This window comes from Pyxicephalus adspersus, chromosome 1 (assembly GCF_032062135.1).
Source record: "Pyxicephalus adspersus chromosome 1, UCB_Pads_2.0, whole genome shotgun sequence".
Lineage (NCBI taxonomy): Eukaryota > Metazoa > Chordata > Amphibia > Anura > Pyxicephalidae > Pyxicephalus > Pyxicephalus adspersus.
Window position 1 is genome coordinate 70,400,147 of NC_092858.1, and position 24,873 is coordinate 70,425,019.

Sequence of the window (24,873 nt, forward strand, 5' to 3'; positions counted from 1 at the left end):
GCTGTGCATAAACTGTACACACAGTCTGATATTAGCTATGAGGCAATTATTGGACTAGAATCATCTGACGTGTGTACGTAGCCTCATCCGACATGTGTACGTAGCCTAAGTCACAGGAGGAAAGTTTCCTTTTCTTCTTGCCCTAATAATACAGCTCTGAATTAATTTTCTAAAGAGACTGGACTTTTCTCTATAGAAAACCAAAATTGCAATCCAAGGTCACTGATGCACCCTGTTTTAAAATGACCAGAACCACAGATAAAAAGATTTAATTCTTTATTGTAAAAAATATGCATTTTCTCTAAATGTACATATCTGTCCACTTTTCATCTTTAGGACGTTCATGTACAGAAAACCTTTGTAATAAAAAAGGTTATTATTTAAACCCGTGACAGCCCAAGTGACCGAACTTGAAGTTTACTCACTCCATATATTGTCAAAGTGTAGCATGCCTATTTTTAAATTCTTCATATTCTTCAATATTTAATCCAGGTATAGATTTTTTTCCATTGGAGTCTATTCCAAAGCAGGTATATTCTGTTTCCTAGTGCCAGAAAAAAATCTCTATATGGCTTATTTCATTACATTTAATTTAAAAACTTGCTCAAATTTAAAATTAGGACGTTCAAAATGTGGCGCAGAGAGCTCCTTACAAAGCTGTCTGGGTTCAATAAACTCTACAAGCAGCAATCTAGATGTGTCTATTGCAATCCTCTGCACTGCTCTCAGCAAACCTTCATGCAGATAGACCTCAGGTGATGCATATTTTTATACTCTCCCTTAGGAACAAACCTATCCTGGCAAACATATATGAATAAACCATTTCATATCAAATCATTGTTAAATATATGTTTGTGATGCTGTTTAATTTGTACTAACAGTTACAATTTCAGGACAAGCTGTTGTTGTTGGTCTGCTCCCATTTTTTTCTCTGGTCCAAACAGTACTGACAAACAAAGGTTTTAGCCAGTATGTGCAGCCAGGTAGATTAATCCCAATCCCAAATTGACCTTGATCAGAAAAATCTGTATTGGGACTTAAAATGTGCGTTGTGGGCTGCCACATTCTTTATGCTTCCCATGCAATTTACAAAACATATTAAACAACTTCAACATAGTTGTCTTTGTCGCCTTGTTTTAGGAAAATAGTTAGGTTACAGAAACAAAAAGTAGTTAAATAAAATACACCTTTAACTGGGTATGTGTGAATCATTTTAAATAAATGTTACTAATTAAGTTATTTTTCTTATCCTTAATACTTTAAAGGGACCTTAATACTAAATCCTAATTATTAGGTTCTTTACTGTTAAAGAAATTGCAAAAGTGATGTGAGCAAGGGAATGACTGCATCTTCACAAATAACTTCAGTGCAAGTGCTTTTATAAATCAGTGCAACGTGCATGACACTTCTTCCATATGCAACATACTCTGGGTACATTGACATTCGTAGATTAGTATAGTTAGTGTACTTAGGTGTTCATGAGGAGATCACACCAAGACCAGAGATATAAACCCCATATAAACTGATTCTCATTAGAAGGACTGCATAAATAAAAAAAAAAACAAAGAACACGTTTTGGAGAGTTCTAGGCTTGTTTTGGTGCTGCTTGTATTTACAATTAATAAATGTGTGCAAAATTTGCAGTCATTTTTAAAAAGAATAAATGACACTTGGTGCCTGTCCTAACTACTTAGAGAGCACCAAAATACACATCTGTTTGTACTCCTATAACCTTTGAGGTTTCATATCTAATAATCTCTAGTAGCATTGATATTTACCATATTTACAGATTTTACACCCTGTAGAAATGGTTCATTTAGAGATTCTAGGTAAGGTAAGCACCTAATTTGATTACATTTGCGCCAGTCAATATTCACAGATTTACCAAGTTATATAGTGGCACAAGTAATGGTATTTTGGTATAAAACAAAATATAACAAGTCCACCATACCTGAACTAAGGTAATTAAAAGGCAACACAGCATATTCACTTCATTTTGTAAGACAGCTTTCCACTTTGACAATGGTGAGAGTTATACTATTTTGGTGATCGCGGATCCGGTCTTGATTCTCCACGTCTTTTCTTGTCCTTCTCACCTTGTAGGGAATGTCTACTTCTTGGTGGTGGAACTGGACTGCTACCTTCCTCATATGGCCCTCTATCCTCCCTCAAGGTTCCAAACCTTGGTTTGGGTAAGAGTGGCTCCCGAACCCCTCTTTGCAGGGGTAAGCCATCTAGTGAAGTGAGTTCCTTAGACTTATTATTAAGCCTCTCATCCGTCCAATCTAGCCTAGTGGTAAATGGAGCACGTTTTTGCCTATCTTCCCGCAAGATGTCTTTTGCTCTGGGGTAGAAATTCAACTCTTGACTGGAGGTACCTCCATCAGAATCACTGTCACCTACTGCATATAACAAAAAAAACAATAGCAACATTATTGTAAGGCTACTGAAAAGTTAAAGCAAACATCTAATTGCAATTAAAAAATAAATAAAAAAGCACATCTGCCTTTCTTCACGATAAACACTGAATTAGTTATCAGTGTAATCTATCAACCCTTCATTCTTTTTCCAAAGGAAAGAATCTAAGTGGTTATTAAAAAGCAGTTGATAATCATAAACCACCTCTAACATATCTTGAAGTTTACGTCAATTTTAAATACTTGAGCTTTTGGATTTATGCGTATTATAAAAATGTATTTTTTTGTAACAAATCAATATGGCATGATATCATTAACTTATTCTTACCTCTAAAAGAAGTGGTATTTTTTCCTCTTGGTCTTTCAGAAAGTTTTGTGTGTCCAGGAAGTGACAAATACCGGGCCTGGTGAGCAGAAGCCTAAAAAAATGTCAACAGAACTGTCAGACCTGTTTTTCAACAACCAGTGTTCAAACTGTCCCAATCAATCAAATGGCATACTGGGCAGACCAGACTGTTATAGTAATTTGAAAAGGTCTGATTCTATTCAGTAGTACTACATAGTAGTAAAGTGGATGCTCCTTTATCTCCATATAACGATATACTATTAAAATAATTTTTTTAGCAGGATTTGTTATCAAAAACATACTGTTTCATGAAAGTTTTTTTCACATGAGGGTTTGGTAACACTTAATAATTCTTTCATCATATACTTGTTGGAGAATTGTTCCATTAGCATTAAGAATTCTGTAACTGCTTTTTCATTCTTCTGTTGGATCCTGGTACTTTTGAGTATGGGAAGCAAATGAATTTACCCCCTTACCCCCAGGATGTTAGATCTTGATGTTAGAGCCTGAGCATATTCTTGTGAGAAAATAGTCCATGTTATTAACCTTATATCGGCAAAACTGAGCAGCATAGAACTTTTACAAGGATTGAACCTCCGGCCCTGAGAGACAATTGGAGTGCGTTAAAGGTATCAGTAGGAAGGGGTGAGCTTTTAAGAAAAACCCAAGTACTGAGTAAGTTTGCAACCCAAATAAAGCTGATTTTTTAAATCAAACATATTTCTTACTGTGCTCATCACCCACCAATGACTTTAGTTCCGCATGAATGACTTTCCTACCTTTTAGGTTCTTGTTAACAGATTAAAGTTGTACAATTGCTTACCATCTACTTCCTGCACACCTCCTGCATGGCTGCTCATACAGACACATGGCTTATAAAGTAATCTTGTTTTCTGTCTGCCATTTTGCCTCTTTACACTGTTTGCATTTACTTGATTGCTATTTTTATTTGCCTTGTTTAAATGTGGGTTTAGTTAGATTTTACCATAAAACCATTTCAACCACTAGGATATATTTCACAACAAATATTACAATAGCTTATTCCTATCTATTTAAAACTAAACTCTAGGAAAGTAGCTGTATGTTGCTTTGCTAGTCAAGACATTCGTATTTTACTAGCTTTGTGATTTGCAAGACAACACAGCCAGGACTGAGACTTTAATTTTCTTTACTACACTCCATCAGCTGTGGGCCTTGGATATAAGGTACACTAAAAAAAACAATTGAATGCTTTGGTGTATCTCAAATCCTATCTGTCAGACCACACTGTCACTGTCAGGCTTAATCTGAATCCACACATTGGAGCCAACTAGGGTAGTTTCCAATCATGTATGTGGTCATGACATTCAGTCCTGGTAATAACCCATGGGCTGCAGGATTTTATTCTGTACATTGTTTTCTATTTTTCAACCTATAATACTAAGCCTAGGTAAGGTATCCGGGCCATGTACCAAATAAAAGTCTTTAAAACAATGTATTATTACCATGGTAACTGAGGAATAATGATGCTATTAAATTTGATCTGGATATCTATGAATCAATTTGCCCTAGTACTGAAAGTGTTAAACCATCCCAGCAAAGTTTTTTTTTCTATTGAACCTATTATTAACTCTTACATGGACTCTCCCTCAACAGCCACTGGTGATCATTTAGAGTAACAGCTTTGCAAGTTATCACTTTAGAGCTACAAAGGTTGCTGCTCTCTGTTTTGTTCTATAAAGGGGTGAGGGTTGTGGAAGAGAGTGAAGAACAGTGGTCATGGGACACTAGCTGATGCTGTTCATGAATGATCACCTCCATGAAAATCTATTGTCTAACCAAACGCTAATGAAGTCTAATTTTTATGCCCCTGATTTACACAACAATTACACAAAATAAACTGTAGTCATGTAAATCAAGAGCAATATTTCCGTGGCCAGATAATATATTTGTAACAAAACAAAAGTGGCCTTTCTAAGACTAACTTGGAAATACCTGCACATTATAGTTTTCTTGGAAATAGGAAAATACAGAAAGAATAACGGTACCGCTCTGTTCCTTGTTATAAGACTATTATGCTTCCTCAAGCTCTCTCTCATGCTGTGCCTCCGGCGGATCAGGATTTCCTTGGCTTGTTTTTCACTGGTCCCGCTTGCAAGATTATGCCTGTTGTAGGAGAGTGTCTGGAACAAATAATTACATTGCAAACCTGAGACTATGAATCTGCAAATCAATGAAGAGAAGTCTAACATTCACGTTAGCATTAAAACTGCTAAAAAAAAGGGGCCTAAACCCTATTGGCAATCTTTTCTAGATTACTGGATTAGCTTTTTTGTACAATTCTAAGAATAAATTTATCTGATAAATGCAATAAAGGCAAAATGTGGTAATAATTTGTCAAATTCAGTAGACTCAGACTAAACAGAAAACAAAAAAGGTAAATTATACCTACATAAAACAAGTCTTACCCGTTGACGTATCTGATAGAGGTTTCTTGATAAGACATCTCGCATTTCATTAACTTCAGATGGAGAAAGAGGTTTCACTTTATTTTTTTCATATGTTCTGGGTTTAAAGAAGCATTAAACAAGGTTAATAAATGCACAAATTTGATGATTACTTTTTTGAAAAGAATATAAAAATACCAAATACACCAATTAAAAGTAGTGGTGAGTTGTTAAAGTCTACAGTTGCTTTGGGCAAGTTATAAAAATGAAATTTCCTGCATAGCACATAATACTGTCACGTTTACTTCCTAAATTAAAAATACTTTATTACGTAATTACTTTGCTGTGGCCTTCTTATCTAATGTGCCAGCAGCTGAGCTCAAGAGACAAGAAAACAAATGGTATGTGTGAATTTGTCTTTGTGTTGGGAGCTTAGCTATAGGTTTTGTTTTCAGAAATGTTACAAAGTTCAGGTACTTCCCAAGGTTTTTAAAAAAGTCGAAAGATTAGTGTTTTCCTTACCAAAAAAGGAACATTGGGACATTACTTCAAACAAGCAGGAGAAAAGTTAAAGAATAACCTTAGAAAGTGTTATTTTTACGGAAAGAGTAGTTGGTGTTCAGAACAGACTTTCAGTAGAGGTAATGATTCTATCAATAGTGAGCAAATTTAAACATGTCAGGGGCAAACATAGATCTACTGTATGCTCAAATAGGGGGGTACAGATTCAATAGAAAACATGTTCTTTTTCTGGTATACCACTTTTTTCTAACTATAGAAAAAAATCAATAATCCTAGAGGCCACCTATAGGTATGTGTACCTACCTGTTTTCTGGTCTCTGAAAAATGAACATAGTTATATATTGTAAAAATAATAGCAAAACTTTGTACACATTTTACTGCAAAAAAAAGTTGTGCACAAATAAATTCCTTTCTCTGAATAAGTACATCACTGCCTCCTCACCAGCACATTTACCCCACACTCAATAGGAGTAGACAAGTAGGCCATTGGGACAGGCTTGCTAAAGGAGTAGAGGTTGTTTACTTAAAAGTAATTGGTAATAAATAAAAAACAGTGTCATTTCTATATGTGGTTGATTAAAGTAAACATAGGTTTACCTCATTTAATAAGCTCAGAGGACAGCCTATTCCTTAGGTAAATCAACCCCAATGTGCAGTTGTCAAGGGCTAATGGCATAACAACTCAGTGGCTGTGAAAAAAACAACATATAACAGCCTCTGTATAAATATTCCTAATGATTCTAATTTTTATGATCAGTTTATGTTATTGACACCTACAAGATGAAGTAAGTTGGATTCATTTTTAAAGAGCAGTAATTTCATATTAGCCTGCAGCCCCATTGAACACCACATATTCCCTTTAGACAATGTGAGTGCTTTGTAAATCAATAAATAACCATTAGATACAGACAAACAAGACACAAATTTTCATGACGTCTAATGTGTGTGGTACCTACCCCAAGGATGATAAAGATGGATCCCTACTCAATCCATTTTCTGCCATCTCAATGGCTTGCTTGATTTCCAGCTTTTTATATAGTGACACAATACTTGATTTTGGCTCATTTTCTCTTATTAGCAGTCTGCGCAGAAATTTTTGATCAAATTGCTTAAACCTATGTTTGGAAGAAATCCCTAAATTAGTACTGTGTCAAATAACTAAATTAGGTACAAACTGTAAGTGAATAATCCATGGGAATGTTTTTGGACAAAATGGTATAAACTGACTTTTTTACTAAGTAAAAATGTTTTTTTATACTAAGCTACAGTTTTGTCCCAACAAAACACACCCCAGGTGGCTAAGTGGAGGTTTCCTGTCTAGTGTGTTCCTAGTATGTTGCTCATATGGGACTGGATGCTGCAGCTTCAAATTTTCCAGCTCTGAATAGAGGTGTGATAATGCTTAATGTATAACTGTGATTAGGGGGAATAATATTTCATTAACAGTGGAACAGTGGAACAACAGTACACAACAGTACAACATACAACAGTGGAACAGTGGGATGAGGGTACCTCACTGCTTCTCAATAACAATACAAAAAAACTCAGCATAATGTTAAAATACCCTGTAATTACCTTTAAAATACCTAAAAAGGCATACTACTAAAAGATGCGGTGGAGTGATGGATTCTGGGGTGTGCCAGAAAGAGATGTCCGCATTGACGAAAGTCTAATGGCTTACAAGGGGAAGCCCAGCTGGGTGCAGTACATTGTGTCAAAGAGGGCACGATTTGGCGTGAAGACCTATATGCTGTGTGAATTCTCATCTGGCTACATCTGGAATACAGTACTGTACACTGGAAAAGGGACACAATTCAACCCCAGATACAGCCATTACGGATTGGCAACATCTTCAGTGCTATCCCTCATTGAACTATTGCTAGGTCAGGGCTATTGTGTCACAACTGACAATTTCTAAACCTCTCCTGAGCTTTATGAGTTCCTTCTGCGACACAGAACAGATGCGTATGGAACCGTTAGGGCTAACCGGCACAACCTGCCAGCTGAAGACAGGAGAAATTGTTGCCTGGCAGAAAGGAAAGATGATGGCCCGAGATGGCGTGACAAGAAAGATGTGTGTCTGATGAGTACATTCCACGATGCCTCCACCGTTCTGGTACACACAAAACGTGGGAAAGAAGTGATGAAGCCACAGGTGGTGACTGACTACAACAACACCATAGGAGGTGTGGACAGAGCTGACCAAGCCATGACATTCTACCCAGCGATGAGGAAACAGCAAACCAAGTATTACAAGAGGATTTTCAGGCATCTAGTTGAGCAGTGTCTATGGAATGCCTACGTTCTGTACAAAAAAAAATAGTCAGAGGCCTGTGAATCATTCAGACTTCATCTTCGAGTTTCCGAATCCATAGTCAAGAACCACCAAACATCATCAGTGGCTATGAATAGACCTGGACGTCGTGCTTCCACCATTGTCAACCCAGAACGCCTGACCGGTCGTCACTTCACTGAATACATCCCACCAACCCAGAAAAAGGCAGCACCTACAAGGATGTGTGTGGTTTGCTGCTCAAAGACTGATGACAGAGGAAGGAAGAAACGCAAAGAAACCAGGTTCTACTGTCCTGACTGTGATGTTGGGCTTTGTGCAGCACCCTGCTTCAAAATCTACCACACCCGGGATGTCTACTAAAAATATAAAAAAAATTTTTTCTAAAATCTGCATATAATTTATATTATTATTTATCAATAATATTGAACCCTTGTTTGGAAAATTCCAGTAAGAAATTTTTGAGAAAAATTTTTTTTTTGATAAATTACATTGTTTTGGTCTAATATTTCATTATTTTTTATAATTAATTATATTATAATTTATGATTCTAATATAATAAAAAAATAAAATTATTATACCCGGGAGTTAATCATAAGAATTACAGGCCCACAATATAAACAAAAATTTACTACGCAAAAAAAATTGGATCACTTTTTGCATCAAAAAATGACAGAATTAGAACGCTAGGAGGGTTAATATTTCTCAAGATTAAAACAGATTAGAAGGTATTTATATTTACTATAAAGCCTTACAAACAACATGCACCACCCTAAGACTTTGGGTGTTGTACCATAATCCAATAAATACTTCTGTGCTAGCAAGAATACTTCACAGTAAAATTAGATGCAATAATAAAAATCTTTAAGTATACTAAGAGTATATTTTTAAGGTATTATAACCTACTTTTCTTTGCAGTAGTTGTGTCCCCAGTGACCGCATACGTCCTCTATACCTGCCTTTATGTGATCCAAAAACTAAGGGTGAAAGGACACTTTGATTACATACATTAACAGAATCAAGAATCCTAAATACACAAACTAACTCCAATAATTAGAAGATCAATATTAATAATAAAATTATTTTTTATATCAATCAATATGTCTTTACTGATAAATGAGACTAAAACAAATATTTTACCCAATCACAATATAATAAAAATCTATCCATAAATCCACTGTGGTGTTATGAATGTTCAAAGAATTACTCCAATGTTCCAAGTTTATTAATAATAGAAATAACAACTTTTAAATGTTATTCACAGTTTTCAAAGTGTACGCTGATTAAGGTGGGAAAGTGTTTAACAGGGTGTTTAATCATGATAAAAATGACAATGTTTATTTAAAGTAGTCATAGTCAAACATAAATAGTGATATACCATTTATATATATATATATATATAGCAGGAACCCTTTTCTAATTGCCACAAACACACAAACATTGAGCAGCATTTTCATCTATTCAGTAATGAGTGTTGGGTGGAATGACTTCATAATGCTTTGAAGTGGTATTACAGAGGTATGCTGTAATATCTTTTTCGGCAGTGGCAGAACATGGCAGTGTTCACTATACAGTGATCACAAGTTATCAGACAGTTACTCATGAAAGTACAAGGATGGCTTGGAAGGGTGTTATCAACAAAAAATGAAAACATTAATTTAAGTAAAAAAATTACCCGGCTATGGATTTCATCACTGATCATCTGCTGCTTTTTATTAGCCTTCTTCACATTTAAAAATTCCACCAGTGGACGAATGGTAATGCCCTGAAATGAATATATAAATAGGTGTAAATCACCGCATTTTCATTATTTGTCCACAACTGTTAAACATTATATGAAGAAACTTGTATTTTAAACAAAATAAAAACATTAATCAAATCAGTTCTTTTCAATCTTTAGACGTGGAGGCCCTAAACATGGACATTAGACCAGGGTCTAGGGACTTGCCTAGCTTCTTCTACTATTACCTTCTTTCAGTCATCTGGGCTCCTCTCTGATTAAGTTTGAATTTTTTGCTAGAAAAGGAACTCTCTGCCTAGGTCCAAACCACTGGCCTAGACACTCTAAATTAGAATTCCCTTGATGGCCACTGAATGGTCTCATTAGGACCCCTTCTTCAAAATCTCTCAGATTTCAACCCCTCTTATATGTATACAGAGCAGGATTTGCTGACTAATGCAATTAAGAAAAGACATATTGTAGTATCTGCTCTTAGGGAAGAAATCTGAAGTTTATGTCCAACCAAAACTTTTCTTAATTTTGTATTCAGTGATGAAGGCCTGCCAAGTTTTTATACTAGCTAGCATCTGTGGCTCTGTTGAAGACCTATTAACCATGTAAGGAATGCAAAACTTTCCTGTGTCCTATGTACACTGCCTGTGTTATGTAATAGTCTATTTAGCTCTCATAGTTCGTATCTATAAACCTAAATTCAATTGCCTATTCTTTGGAGATAAAGATAGTGGAATGAATTGTGTAGTTTGCCAAAAGACAGGCTGGCACCTTTCAATCCTTAAAAATGCTGCACGTTGTCAGCTCACAGGCAACAGGCAATTCAAAGTTCAATTTATTTCTTGCTGATCTACAGGCATGTTTCTTTATTTGCAGATTTTTTAAAGGGATAACACATGGCAAATGTCCCCATCAACCATTCTGAAGTCCCTGTACAGAAGAGCTCCGACTGATGGCGAGAGAAGCAGACCAAATTGCCATGCAGTTCTGCTTAAGTGCAAGAAGAACCCTAATACAAGGAGACAGTACAGAGATGACTGCACTAGTTTGCTTCTTCTCATTTTGCTGTTCAGTCACAGGGTAGTGGTAAGAAGACTTTACTGTAGCAGGGAAAAGTCAGGTCTCCTAACCTGCCAGACGGTTGTGCTGTGTGGAAGAGCTGTGTAGTGTAGATATGTAAACCTTATGGACAAAAATACAAATCATCTGTCAAGCAATACAGCACCCCGTATATGTATTTATCAGTGTATTTACATGGTTGCCTGGAGTTTAGTTTTGACCAAGACAAAGGACTGAGGGAGTGATATGACTCCCTATTGTTGCATGAAGTGTTGTGTGCAGGGTTCCAATTAAAGTTTTATATAAAAGACTCTACTAAGAATTAATTCTAATCTTACCTGAATAAACACTGTGAAAAAGATCACCACAATTACAGCAGTAATAAATAGTTTCTTTCTTGGAAATACAGGGGAATCAGGGAGGAGGAAAACCAGTGAGAAACATATTGCACCTCGAAGTCCTCCATATGCGATAATGAATTGATCCTTGGTAGTCAATGTTATTGTGCGGAATCGGTTGATAATCTGAGTCAGGACAAATACGCCTAAAGAAAACAAAAACTTTACTAGATATAGACAGCAAAAACCAGCAACGAATATACATACACTTTAAGAAACATTAAAATGAGATGGAAATGCATGGAAAAGAAGCAGTGTGTAGTTGGGTGATATCTCTAAGCCAAAACCAGAAGAAAAATACCTAAAAACTTACAACTGAGATATTACATCTCCTAACAAGTAATATTACTCAGAAAGATCTCTCCTTGGAAGCTCCAGTTTAGTCTATAAATCTTGTCATATTCAGGGTTAGACCTTTGTTTCGATATGTGACAAGGGATGGAGGGTTAAACTACCATGATATCACTAAATTCTTAATGTGATTCAGGCTAGTGTTATTCCCAAACAGTATGCTGAAGGGAATGCTAACAGTTACAACTGTTAACTACAGGGAGCTGCCAAGTTTTTGGTGCAAGTCAATTGTTGTGTTTAGCATTTACACTGAGATGTATGTATCCAACTAAGAGGTGCCGCAAATAATATGGGAACCCTTGTAACACTTACAGATGACACTAAATCAAGTTCAAATCAAGGCCTGTAGAAAATCAATAGTGCTGTATTATAGGATTTTCCATTAGTAAACTAAAACAAACTGGTAAGTGTTTTGTTGTATTGCTGTATTGGTAACAGCTTTGTATAGGACTTCCAATTGTTTGAGGCTTTGATATAGCTATTAGTTTGTGATATAATTTATGATCAAACCCTAAAGCAAAACTATTGTCTTTGTTTAATGACTACCTAATGAACTATAGCAGAATGTTTAAGGTTACCATCAGCAGATGAGCCAGAGCCTTACTCACATTGAATATTCCTTCCTGTTTATAATTAATCCAGGGCAAAATCTGACTTTCATTTGGTAAAAATAGCAGGTTTCTGAAGGTCTCTGTGACCATTTGTGGCTTAGTGTAGGCTGCAATTTCTATTTTTCCTTTATTATGTACTTTAAAAAAAGCAGCTATTAACAACTAATCTGGCATAAATTTATTCCCTTTGTTCCATTAGTCATCTCTTAAAATTACAGTATTTTCTGGTACCTGCACTTTTATCTGATGCAGCTTTCATTGCCCCCTCTACAGCTAAATGCCTATTCCTATTGGCTTATCACTATCAAGTGCAGCCTCAGGATTGTTTGTTAAGCAGGAAGAGGCATGAAAGTTCCAAAACTGCCAGAAGTACTAGAAGAGCTTTGCCCCAACAAAATGGCCCTGTATTAGGGTTGTAAAAGTTGCTGCAGGTATTTGCAGGTACATCTGGGTATATGATTTTCATACCTAACAATATTCCTTTTTTGTTGTCTGTTTATTTATAAACTGAATAACACTGAATGTAATAGGTTAACAGGGAAATGCTAAGTTTTTAAATGTACTGCCAAAAAAATTTATGTGCAAAAATTACTTCAGGGATGAGTTCACTCAAACAACAATATTATGCATACTGTGCTACTTTGTTTTATAATGTATTCTGATGCCAAGCCAACATACCCATTGCACGCCATGCCAAACAGAAGAACAATGTGAAACACACAAAGGCCCAGTTCCATTCGTGGTTTCTTCCAACTGTGGATACACCCATGAAGATAAAGATTAATGTTTCACTGACACTACTAAGCATCTTCATGAAGTATTTGATGGTAGTGTAGGATTTCTGGGACACATTCTCTTCCACATACTTGTTCATAGACATTGCGCAAGTTGTTATGCTTAAGAAAAAGAAAAATGATGTGTAATATGAATATGTGTACAAAGTTGCACAGCAGAAAGCAGTATTTTTCCTACACGTTGTGCACATTTTTGTCCAGTAAGCTCTAAAAATATTGCTGGTATTTGCCTATTGTGAGCATTAAGGACATTCGATGATCTTGCTTCTGAACAATTTTGAAGAGCTCAGGTTCTCATTCTCATCTCAACAGACACACCTGACCGATTGTTTTAAAAGAGCATGCATTAAACAAACAGTAAATAGCTTTAGGTTTTGTTACTGGCATGAGACCACAGTTTAGTTTTCCTCCTGCCATCCTCCTACAAAGACATTACCATGCTTGTTTTGAAAAAGAAGGCATATATAACACCAGTATAATTGTTAAAGATACTAGGTTGTCAAGCTGTATAATGTAATTGGGAAGGGAAATTTGTCAACTATAATTTAACTGTTTGGGTCAATCAAGTTAGCCAAAACAACTTAGTAGAGATAAATGCTATACCAACAAACCTAAACAATTATATGCTGTCTATATTAGAAGTAGAAGTCACATTTAACTGAATTTGTATGGTTACCCTAAAGCTGCTTGTCCCAATAGCTTTCTCAGTTCTAAATGGTGTCAGGAAAAATGCCTGTTTTATTTTATTCACATGTATTTATATAGTTCTGACATATTATGTAGCACTAATATTTTATTGGGCATACTGTGTACAGCCTGCACAAGTGTACCCGCATGCCTGCAAGCCCTGTGAATAAACTTCATACCGAAATTGGCAAGACTAAATTAGTTGACAGGATCACTTGTTTTGCTTACCCCTTTCTTGAATTAGGTTTCTAAGGATATAACTATATATATATTGTCCACTGCTAAAAATTCAGTTCATTATACTGAAAAGCTTGAGTAATACAAAGCTATGTGAATCAGAATGGGCACTATAATAATTGAATAGTGCTTCTCTGTCTCCTGGCTGTGTTTTACATCCAGTTTAATACTCAATGCTTTTTATCCTAGGCATAGAAAATTAAGGTCGGTAATTTCCAAATATTGCAATATTACATGTAGAGTAATTTTCACAAACATGTCACAGCCCTTTATGGTCTACTCTTGTACACTGCATTCCTTGATATGTACCTTTGTCTAACCAGTCCTATTTCATTAGGCTGACTTTTACTCGTGTGTTTTCTTGTACCGGAAGTTTACATAAACAATAATAATTCTAGGCATTAGTCCAACTTCACTAATTTCCCTCCTATTAAAATTTTGTGATTTTTTCTACATGCCAGCTGCCTTAAAGCCAGAAATCATGAGCTTCAACAATTTAACACATAGCAACAGGTACATTTAATGTTCACTCTTCCAGGGGACCATAATGACTTTCACCCCCCTGGCGCTTTACTTAGATGACAGAAGCTTTTGCCTAGAAATATCACAGTTCTTTTTGTACGCTCATATTCTGAACTTATTAGAATCCAGTTTAGGTTTGCCATTGGGCTTCTCTAAGTCTGAGAAATCTAATCACTTTACAGACAAGATCCATATTTAAAACATAGGGGTTGCTTATCTTCCTGAAATATCAGGACACTGATATAGGCTTTAGGGCCCACTTACAACATTTGCAAAAGTGGATGTGGAAAAAAACTATTCATAATTGTGGATGTTCATGTACTACACTGCAATCCAGAATGTTTTTTTAAAAATGGGTATATTTGACATTTAGGGGTCTGTAACTATACACAGAAAGCATATTGTTAGTGCAATTGTTAGTGCAAGTGCAACATAAATGCTTTTTTATGCAATTTCATACCCCTGATAACCATGAAACAGCCTTGAATGGCAAGCTATCTTTCAAAACCCACTGAAAATGGGCATTTGCATGCAAAAGACTCTCCAAAACCTGTAATCTAGTTCACAGATAGCTGCAGGTTTTACATGTGTTATGTCCTGCTAAAGCTTGAATAAAAAATCTGTTTGTTTTCACCCCCTGAGTCAGGTTATCGCAGATTTAACTGATATATACAAAACTAAAAGGTTATAAACGTCTATCAATGGAAATATTACCTCCTAGATCTAATTTCTGGCACTTTCTCTCAGACAGATTAATGACTTCATTGAAGCTAGTCCTGCAATAAAAGCTGATTAGTGCTCTTGGAAAAATGTAATAAAATTGACATGCTTTCTAGATAAGATTGTGGGAAAAGCTGACTACATGTCATTTTATTACTTGCTACCTATATAAGGTTGATTACCACTTATGGACATTTTTTGCTAAATTCTATGTTTTGTCAAACACTGGGATCTTTTGATAATCTGATATTATGAATTTGGTTAATTTTTTATAGAACTTTTTTTTTTATCCAAAACAATTAAATTCACTCATTGTTGACATTTCTATAATGTCACCCTTCCATCTTCCTATCTTAGCTTTATATTGAAAATACTGCCCTTTTAAACCTTATTAGTGTGTTACGCCAATAAAGTTTTTAAAAGTTTTAACCATGTTTCTGCTTTCTCTTCTTTCCTTGAGACTGTTCATATTAAGTTTTTTCTGATATGTTTTATCCCTCAGATAAAACCAATTTTATTGCCTGTCTGTCGACTTATTCTAGCTAATCAATGTCATTTTGAAAGTGGAGTCTCACGAACTGGAAACAATATTCTAAACTAAATCTCTGAAGAGCAATCAGGCCTTTCCTTCTCTGGTGATCCCTGTAGTGATGTCCCCCAGGATTCTGTTTACTTTCACCACTGCCAGGCCACACACTTAGCTCTATATATGAATATCAAGAGAGGCAATAATTTCTTAAAAAACCTTTAGTTATGACACTTACAAAACAGATTTAGTTGTTTGTAAATCATCTAATGCGGATGACTTTATAAATCATTACAAATGAGAAAACAGATGGCAGCAGGTCCCAACAAAATAAAAGGGGTTTTCAGATCAGCAGTGAATGATGAGCTGCCTTCTTATGGACCTCTGGCTATACTTAGCAGCCATATACTGGAAAATATGCCTAATATATTTGTCAAACCAGATTCTTTAAAAAAACTAAGCATTCTCTTCAGGATAATCCTTTTTAAAAGTAAAAGATGTTACATCTAGAAAGAAAGTGTTAGGATACACTCATATTGACATATATTGAGTCTTGTAGAAAAGAAAATAGGACCGATGGGGGAAGCCTAACATTTAAACAAATACAGTGAGATTTTTTTTTATATTTTAATACAAATTGAGTTACTTACGCCATAATACCTGAAAGGTGGAACATTTCTGCAGTTAAGTATGACAAGTAGCTGTACAGAAAAACAAAGAGAGGCTCAATCACACGGATGTTGCGTGTGAAGCGGGTGGTGAAGGCAGCTACAAATCCAAAAATGATTCCAATTAAAACTCCTCCTACTCCCACCACAAAGAAACTCCCTATTCCGGAAAAGATATCCACCGTCTCAATTGTTTTCATCTTGCAAAATGATTTGAATAAATTATACAGCACCTAAGAGCAGAAAAAAACACATATTAGAAAAAATGCCATGCTTTGTGACACACCTTTACTTACCCATGTGTGGTTTTTATTTACTCTTTGAGACTGATTTATTAACGCTCTCCAAGGCTGAAGATAATACACTTTCATCAGTGAAGCTGGGTGGTGCAGCAAACCTGGAATGGATCTAGTCAGGGATTCAAAACATTTGCTAGCAAAAAGCAAATAACTTTATTAATTAAGAAATTAATTCAAGCTTTGCTGGCTCACCCAGCTTCCATGAAGAATATGTATCCTCCCCACCCTTGGAGAGCTTTAATAAATCAGGCCATTTGTCAGAGAATTATAGTGTTACTATTATATCTCTATTTGTCCCAGTAACTATAACAAAATGATAGGAAATCACACATTTTACCCAAATATAGGGATGTTTTCCAATACAGCGCTACTCTGCTCTATAGGGGGGGCAATTTGTGTGTGTGTCAAAAAATTGCACAGATAGACCTTTACAAAACGAAGCTGGGATAATCACCAGGTCCTTAAAACTTGCGCACACTGACCATCCCAATGTCTCTTTTGATATCAAAATGGTTTGGCCTGACGGTATACCTAAACAATCCGATTAAATATCCAATAAGGTAAGCTATATACTCTCTCTCTCCTCTCTCTCTCTCGCTCCTCTCTCTCTCCTCTCTCTCTCTCGCTCCTCTCTCTCTCTCCCTCTCTCTCTCCTTTCGCTCCTCTCTCTCTCTCTCTCTCGTTACATTTTTTACATAAACATAAGTGGATATTCTGAGTTATAAAAATAGAAAAGCTGACATGGAAACATCTTGTGTTGCACCGATACTTCTTTACTGGAAACTAATAATTATGATTACATAAATGATTACCGCCACCTTACGAGTTTAGTTAAGGTGATCTGAACTTCGAGACACTGCCAAGAAGTACCTAATTTTACATACTAGAATGCAGTGATTTATTAGTTTGTAATGATCGTGTCTGGCATAATAAGTGGATTATTAACCTTGCTCATATTATAAAGTCTATACCCAATGACCTTTTAAGGTCATTAAATTGCACTAAATTTAGTTCAGATAACTATTACTGTATTATTCAGCAGATCCTAATGTAAGATTGTAAATTTAATTTTACCATATCATTTAACTAGGACCACTTCTTTTCAATCTTTATAAATTGTCTACTAAAATAAAACTCATGCTTTTATTGGCCCATCTTTGCACCATCATGCTGCCAGTTATACTTAAGCCATGTGTTCATATACCAATGAATGTAATAATTATTATAATGTGTGCACCCACAAAAGGTCTAATTAGATATAGCAGTAGCTCTCTGGTTGTCCTTACCCTTCGCTCTAATACATTCTAAGTCACTGACCCAAAAGAGGTATGCAGTTGTGAATTAAATAACTGCAGTGACTGAAAAGGTAAATCCAGATATTACTAGGGTGTAAACTGAAGTGAAGTTAGTCAGTGTTCATTTTAAGCATCCAGTCATGCAGAGGAATAGCATCTATAAAGCACTAAGAAAAACAATGCACAAAGAAAAAAAGTAACAGCAGCAGTTATCATACCATTCATTTCAAGTAAATAGCAGTTTGCCTTTTTCCTAATGTTAACTTTAGCTAGGTGAAGAGTGTTAGGCATCGTTCACACTATAATTGTTGTTTTTTCTGTGCATTATGGAAACTCACAGCTACTTGCACTGCTGTCTGCTGTAACACTGTAAAATATATGGGGCAGAACATAGAAACCAAGAAAAATGCATACAGCATATATTGCAATGCATTCAGTAGGAAAATTAGATACATTTCTATGCAATGTCCGATGTTCCTGCATGCCTGATTTATACATAAAATACCACACTGTACTGCACACAGTGTGAATGAACCCATGGTTCTATAGTCACTGTGTTCTCAGCATATTGTTCTGCATATTTGCAAATAGTTCTTGTCAGAAAAGTCTAATAAGTGGTGGGTCTCTATGCCTAAATTTTCAGACCTGCATGCCCGCCCCACTCAAGCACTTTAGTATAGTTTATGGATCATGCAGCGATGGTAAGAAAACCCAACTGCTGGAGCTCATGGCCTGTTGGCTCACTGATAGACTGTATCCACTGGCAAAATAGATTATAGGGGGATGATACCTCTAATCTTCCTTTATATTACATTTGGAATGTTGCTTCATACAGGAAATGTAAAGTTTACATTACAAAAAATCAAGATACTCTTCTGCCATAGAACCACTTTTCTTGCTGCTAAAGTTTCTTCTAATTGTACATTAGGGCTCATTGATTAGAGAATCTGCCAAAATGTATGCAAAAGTATGCTCTGGGGAACCTAAACCAAGAAAAGTTTTGCTTTAGGGTAAGTACAGTTTTATTAGCTCCAGTGATTAGGGTTGGGGTTAACTGGGTTAAAGGTGGTTAAGGAACAGATAAACTCATGAATTTTGTTTCAGTTACTTTAGGTTTAAATTTAGGAAAGGAAAAAACTGGATGTTAGATTGACAATAAAAGTTAGGGATTTTAGTCAGGCTATGGGTGATAGCAAAAGCATTAGGTTTGCCTCCTTGTTTTTTGACCTAGAAATAGTGAACTGCTGTTTTTTGAACAAGGCTCCTGTTATCTGAATTATTTTCAAGCACACATACACAATATACACAATAAGTACAATATACACACATACACAGTGTATATTTACTGTACATCAACTGTGTGGCCAAATGCAACATGTTGTGTTTTTGACCCCTGCCGCAATCTCCCTCAGCCGCATGCAAAAAGGGGTTTTCAACATCTACCATTCACTTGGGAAAGTTTGGGACTATGGTTGAGCCGATGGCATACTGCTGACGTTTTGGAGCTAGGGCATTTTTGTGTAACTGCACTAAAACATTTCGAGCAATGAATTCATGATTGTTTCTTATTTTAACTTCATAGAGACTCAGAAGGTGTTACCGTAACTTAAGAACTGAATTATTCACCCTTGCTTATATACAAACACTCATACATGACGTATGATAACTATAGTATCATTACAAGGTCACGTTTCATGTGAAAAGCAGAGACTTGGGAGCACAGTAATAAAGTGTCCTTGGAATTAATTTTGGAGTGACCATTGTAATATATCTAGGTTTCCAAAACACAAATGTGCTATCATAAGCATTTAAACTCAATTGTCCTGGCTGTTCTAGAAAGCTGAATGGAAGTAAAAGATAACTGTAGGTGTACTGGAATAACCAGACTTCTTTGTACACACGGATCCTTTCAAGGTAAAGAACAAGCAGTCCATTGTATTACTTCCCAGTGTCGTCTTCCAAGCTCTAAAAACCGAGGACTATAACAGTGCTTTAGATTGATCTGCTTAGAAACAGGAATGCCAAACATAACTGTATGTGATACTATGGCAGTAGTAACATAAAACAATATATGTCCTCAGACACAAACTGACCACAGGCCAGAATATTTTTTTTTTTAAACACCAAATGTTTCAATATTTGCACATTGTCAAAATGATGTTCTTAGTGATTATATGCAGATTTAAAGTATATCTACAGCCAACATTTTTAGCATTTTTGATACAGTAGGGTATAGTTCAAATCTCAATGATTTTTTTGTCTTCCATGTCCCATAAGGGAGATGTTTCTTAACTTCAAAGAACAGGATAGCTCCTCTGAGACAGCTGTTACTGGAGTGACCCCATCGGAAGATTTTTCCTCTATTCCAACTTAAATTTAGGATACATAGCGTGCCACTGCACAAGGACCCTCCTCAGCCAACAGAAACCCCCTGGGGACCACAACTCAGTTCTGCATAGGACCACCACTGGTCTTATGATTATTTACCAGAAATACCGGCACAAAGAAGCATGGTTACTAAGATTTGACCTTCTCGAACAGAAAAAATGTTTGCTGATCAAGAGATTAAACTCATTCATTATTTCTTTCTAATCCTATAATACCTGTGCACAATAAACACTAAAATCAAGAGATATCTATAGACAGTACCTGCTTGTCATCTAATACCTACATATTTTACTGGTTCAGATGTTCAAGATAAGTCTCTAAATAACATCCCTGGCACACCAGAGGTTTTGGCAAGGTTCATATTCTTTACTCAGACAAGCACTGTTCTGTGTCCAAGGATATAATTACTCTACAAAGGCTCACAGAATATAACAATCATAGGGGCCAAGTACATTTTTATAAAGGTAGCTAAATTGTTAACTCTACTGCTTTCTGGTGTATGGGGTCTTAGTTAGTGTTAGTATTTTTTCATTGTGTAGCTTTCTCATCCCACTGACAGATATTATTTTTGTAGGACAAACTTTGTCTACACATCTAATAAAAAGATGAAGCGACTCCAATGGGCAGATTCTGTAACCCTGTAACAAAAATAAAAAAAGGAATAGAGTGAGAGGTAACTATGAAGGCATATATAGCAGGTAAAACCTGACAGAGGTCCTATCATTCCCCAGTCTGTGACCCCAACCCCCAAAGGGAAAAATATAAAGGGAAATCTTTTATGTGGGGGCATAGACAGCAAAAAATTAGCTGATGGAGGATTGATAAAGCTTTGGTACATTCTAGATAGCTGTGATCCATATTCTAATTGTCCCTGGCAAAAATGTAGCACTTTTACAGCTAGAGGCAGAGATCACTAAACAACCAACTGGGGACAATTACTGTTTTTTCCCAGGGGGGGAGACACATGGGGGAGGACTCAGCGGCATGACTTTCACTTGTCCTCCCCCCTCTCCTCTCTATAGAACAGAACAGTGCTGTGTGTACAGCACTCATTCATTCTAGTGTCGCTGGAAGTGATAACAGAAGCTCATTTTCACAGCAGAAAATCAATGTGCCAATGCCTTTACTGTTACCCCGTCAAATCAAATCATAACCAAAGGAATAAAATATTTTGACTGGTTGGACTTTAGTCAGTTTCAGTCAATTTCATATTTTTTTTTTCTCTAGAAAGCACAAAAAAAGTGTCACTGCTAAGTAAATTACTTTATACGTATTCATTTACACTTTCTGAGTAAACATTTTTTATTATTATTATTGCGCAGCGCTATTTTAATGTATTGTCTAAATAAACTAATAGGGTCACTTGTCTGCCCAATGCCGTACAAGCTACAATATATTTATTGTGAACATTACATATATGTGCTAACCAAGACAGCATGTAAATCACTTTGTTATAGTTTGCAAACATATACTAAACAACACAAATGCAAAGTCAGATGATAACTGAAATTATTAATTATGCGGGTACCTGTCTGCTCATCTGAAAACTTCAATCAGCAAGAGAAACACTATGATTATAATACAGTTCTGAAACGTTAACGTTATCCAATTATAGAACAAAATAATTAACCCCAGAAGGAAATGCCAAAGACAGCCAAATGAAACTTCTCCTTTCAAGCTACTAGTTTCAGTGTGGAACAGGTAGGACTGGTTGCAGGCAGTTTTGTCTTGTGATATGGAAACTTTTCATAGTAGTGATCTGTGTACAAGCAGGGGTTATGTGGAGAATAGACTCCTTTACTACTGTTAGGTTTTAATTTTATCTGAATATGAAGGAATATTGTGTTCCCTTTATGTGAAAAAGTAATATTTTTTTAGCAAACACACAAACACTTATACACTTATTTGGGGCATTGAACAAGGATAAACAGAACACACATAAATATATAAATAATAAAGCATTACATGCATAATTTATTTATCTAATTTATTGATATAAACTAAACTCTTGGATTTTTCAATTAAAAAATAATAATATATTTTAAATAATACATGCTATTGTTTACTAAACGCAGTAAAAATTTAGTACAAAATGTGTATAATAATATGAAGAAACACAAAAAAATTGTACATTAATATTTTATATGTTATTAATTACCATCTGATTATAGTAAAATGATATGCAAACAGTTTTTGCAGATTATTATTAATATCTTCTATTTTTATGGCACCAACATAACAGGCAGAACTTTACAAAGTCTACATCACTAGCTGTCCCTCAAATGGGTTTACAATCTAATGTCCTTACCGTAGTCATATGTCATTAATACAGACTGGGGACAATTTGGGGGGATGCCAATTGAGCTAACTGCATGTTTTTGGGAAATGGAAGGAAACCTATGCAAACACAGGGAGAGCATACAAACTCTATGCAGATAGTGTCGTGGCCAAGATTCAAATCTGGGCCCCAGTGCCACAAATGCCAGAGTGGCTGAGCCACCATGCCTTGCAAAATATATGGATCATTCCCGGATCTGAGTGCACCACAGGAGATAGGTCCAATTGCATGGGGTGGGCTGTAAAAAAATGTACTATGTTGGGTTCTTCCTTCCTTGGAACTGGATAAGTAATGGAAATTAGATAAAACCAGTGTTTTGATGATCATAGTGGTAATAGAGGGTAAATATATGATATGTGGTTTATGAGAGTGCACACCAAGCTGTGATCTATGGCTGCTGGCCACTATGGATGATTATGGTATAGACAGCTGGAGGTATTGTCAAAGGCTAAATCATAAAACTCATTCAGCTACATGGTTGTTGTTTAAACAAATACTTAATATAATAAATCTGTGGACAATCTTCCATCTTACTTTAATGTGTGATATATTTTCTCATAAATTTTAATTACTGTCTTCCATTCCCCCATTTTTGGATTCAGCCCTGCCCAGGTCATGCACACCACCTGTGATTCTTGCAGTAGTATTAAAGAATTTATCCCAGATACTGCAATCCAAATAGATGGGGTTTGGCCCAAAGTTTGTGGGGTTAAGGTTGTAACAATTTGTATTAAGGCTAAGGCATATCAGGGGAATGTGAACTTTACTCCAGTTTTGGAATAGAGACAAGTAGAAGGCCAATCTGTTAAATTTTTGGAATCTCATCAAATCATGTATTTTGACAGGGTATTTGCATAGTGATTTGTCAGAGATTTAGAGAATCATATGAATCCCAATAACCTGGAATCATAAATTGTATCAATATCCTAACTGGTGAAAAATTCACCAAAATTGATAAAATGCATTAACTCAACAGACTTGACTGCATAGGAAGTGATTCATTTATGTTAGAATGTACAGAAAATGTGGATGATATTTAGGGTGGAAGTAGATGAGTTGCTACATTTAGTGTTTCAACTGTGAGCACAATTTATGGGACAAAGGAAGCAGTACTTTCATTGTCCATCTGAACTTAGCTTATACAGATTTATAGGAGTTACCATGTATTTTTTTCACTAAATTTATTTTCCTTTGGAAATGCAACATATGTTACACAAATAGGGCAATGAAGCAAAACCCATGCTTTACTTTACACTGAAGCAATAAATAGACATTTCTTTATAAGACCTGAATGATACTTTCATTTTAAATCTTATTTTGCTTGGTTTGCTTGGTTGCAGGATTTGTCTCAAGGCGTCCACCACACATTATCAAAGGAAATGATCTGAGGATCAGAGCTTAGTAAGGAAGTCTGCACAGCAAGAAGTCAGAAAGAATTAAGCTGTACATCTGTGATGTGCTGTTGCTAAACAGAATTTTCATGAAAACAAGAAAGGCAAAGAGTTATTTTAATGTTTTCTTAAATAAAAAAATAAAGGAAAAATAGGTATTTGTTTTGCACAATGAATACAATGGTAGAAAAAGAAAAAAGGCACACCGTTGTTGGAGAAATTGTGTGTGTTTAAATTAGGGGGAAAATCAAAGTAAAAGAAAATTGTGAATTGCTAATTCTATGCAGAAAGTGCTGCAGCTATGCTAAAGTTTTTTCAGGTATCTTAGAGTGACCCTGTCACCAGGATGAATTTACTTGAGGATCCACCTTGAGATGTATACATCCTTCTCTAGCCGACCCCTATGTCGCTATATTTTTCTACCTGTTGAGAGCACTTTAATTTGAATTCCTGTTCATCCAATATAATAAATCCACCTGCATCCCACTAGCAGTGTACATTCTATAACATTTATGTTCAAACTCAGCAGCTTCCACACTACATGCTATAGTTCACTGGGTCATTATAGCTACAGTTAGGTCCATAAATATTTGGACAGAGACTTTTTCCTAATTTTGGTTCTGTACATTACCACAATTAATTTTAAATAAAACAACTCAGGTGCAGTTGAACTGCAGACTTTCAGCTTTAATTCAATGGGTTTAACAAAAGATTACATAAAAATGTGAGGAACTAAAGCATTTTTAATCACTTCATTTCAGGGGCTCAAAAGTAATGGGACAAATTAAAAAGCTGTAAATAAAATGTTCATTTCTAATACTTGGATGAAAACCCTTTGCTGGCAATGACAGCC

The 24,873-nt window shown here is 35.7% G+C and overlaps 1 protein-coding gene across 1 annotated transcript in view; it reads right to left on the bottom strand.

Annotated features, from left to right (window-relative positions):
* Positions 1-303: 303 nt before the first annotated feature.
* LOC140332367 (sodium/hydrogen exchanger 2-like) overlaps positions 304-24,873 on the bottom strand; it is a 39,840-nt gene continuing 15,270 nt past the window's right edge. Inside the window, exons 3-12 of the mRNA XM_072413642.1 lie at positions 16,292-16,542; positions 12,834-13,051; positions 11,134-11,339; positions 9,680-9,769; positions 8,911-8,981; positions 6,668-6,826; positions 5,211-5,307; positions 4,791-4,925; positions 2,746-2,836; positions 304-2,402 (exon numbers count right to left, since the gene is read on the bottom strand). Coding sequence (XP_072269743.1) covers positions 2,038-2,402; positions 2,746-2,836; positions 4,791-4,925; positions 5,211-5,307; positions 6,668-6,826; positions 8,911-8,981; positions 9,680-9,769; positions 11,134-11,339; positions 12,834-13,051; positions 16,292-16,542 — 1,683 coding nt within the window. The 3' untranslated portion in view covers positions 304-2,037. The remainder of the gene's footprint in view (positions 2,403-2,745; positions 2,837-4,790; positions 4,926-5,210; positions 5,308-6,667; positions 6,827-8,910; positions 8,982-9,679; positions 9,770-11,133; positions 11,340-12,833; positions 13,052-16,291; positions 16,543-24,873) is intronic.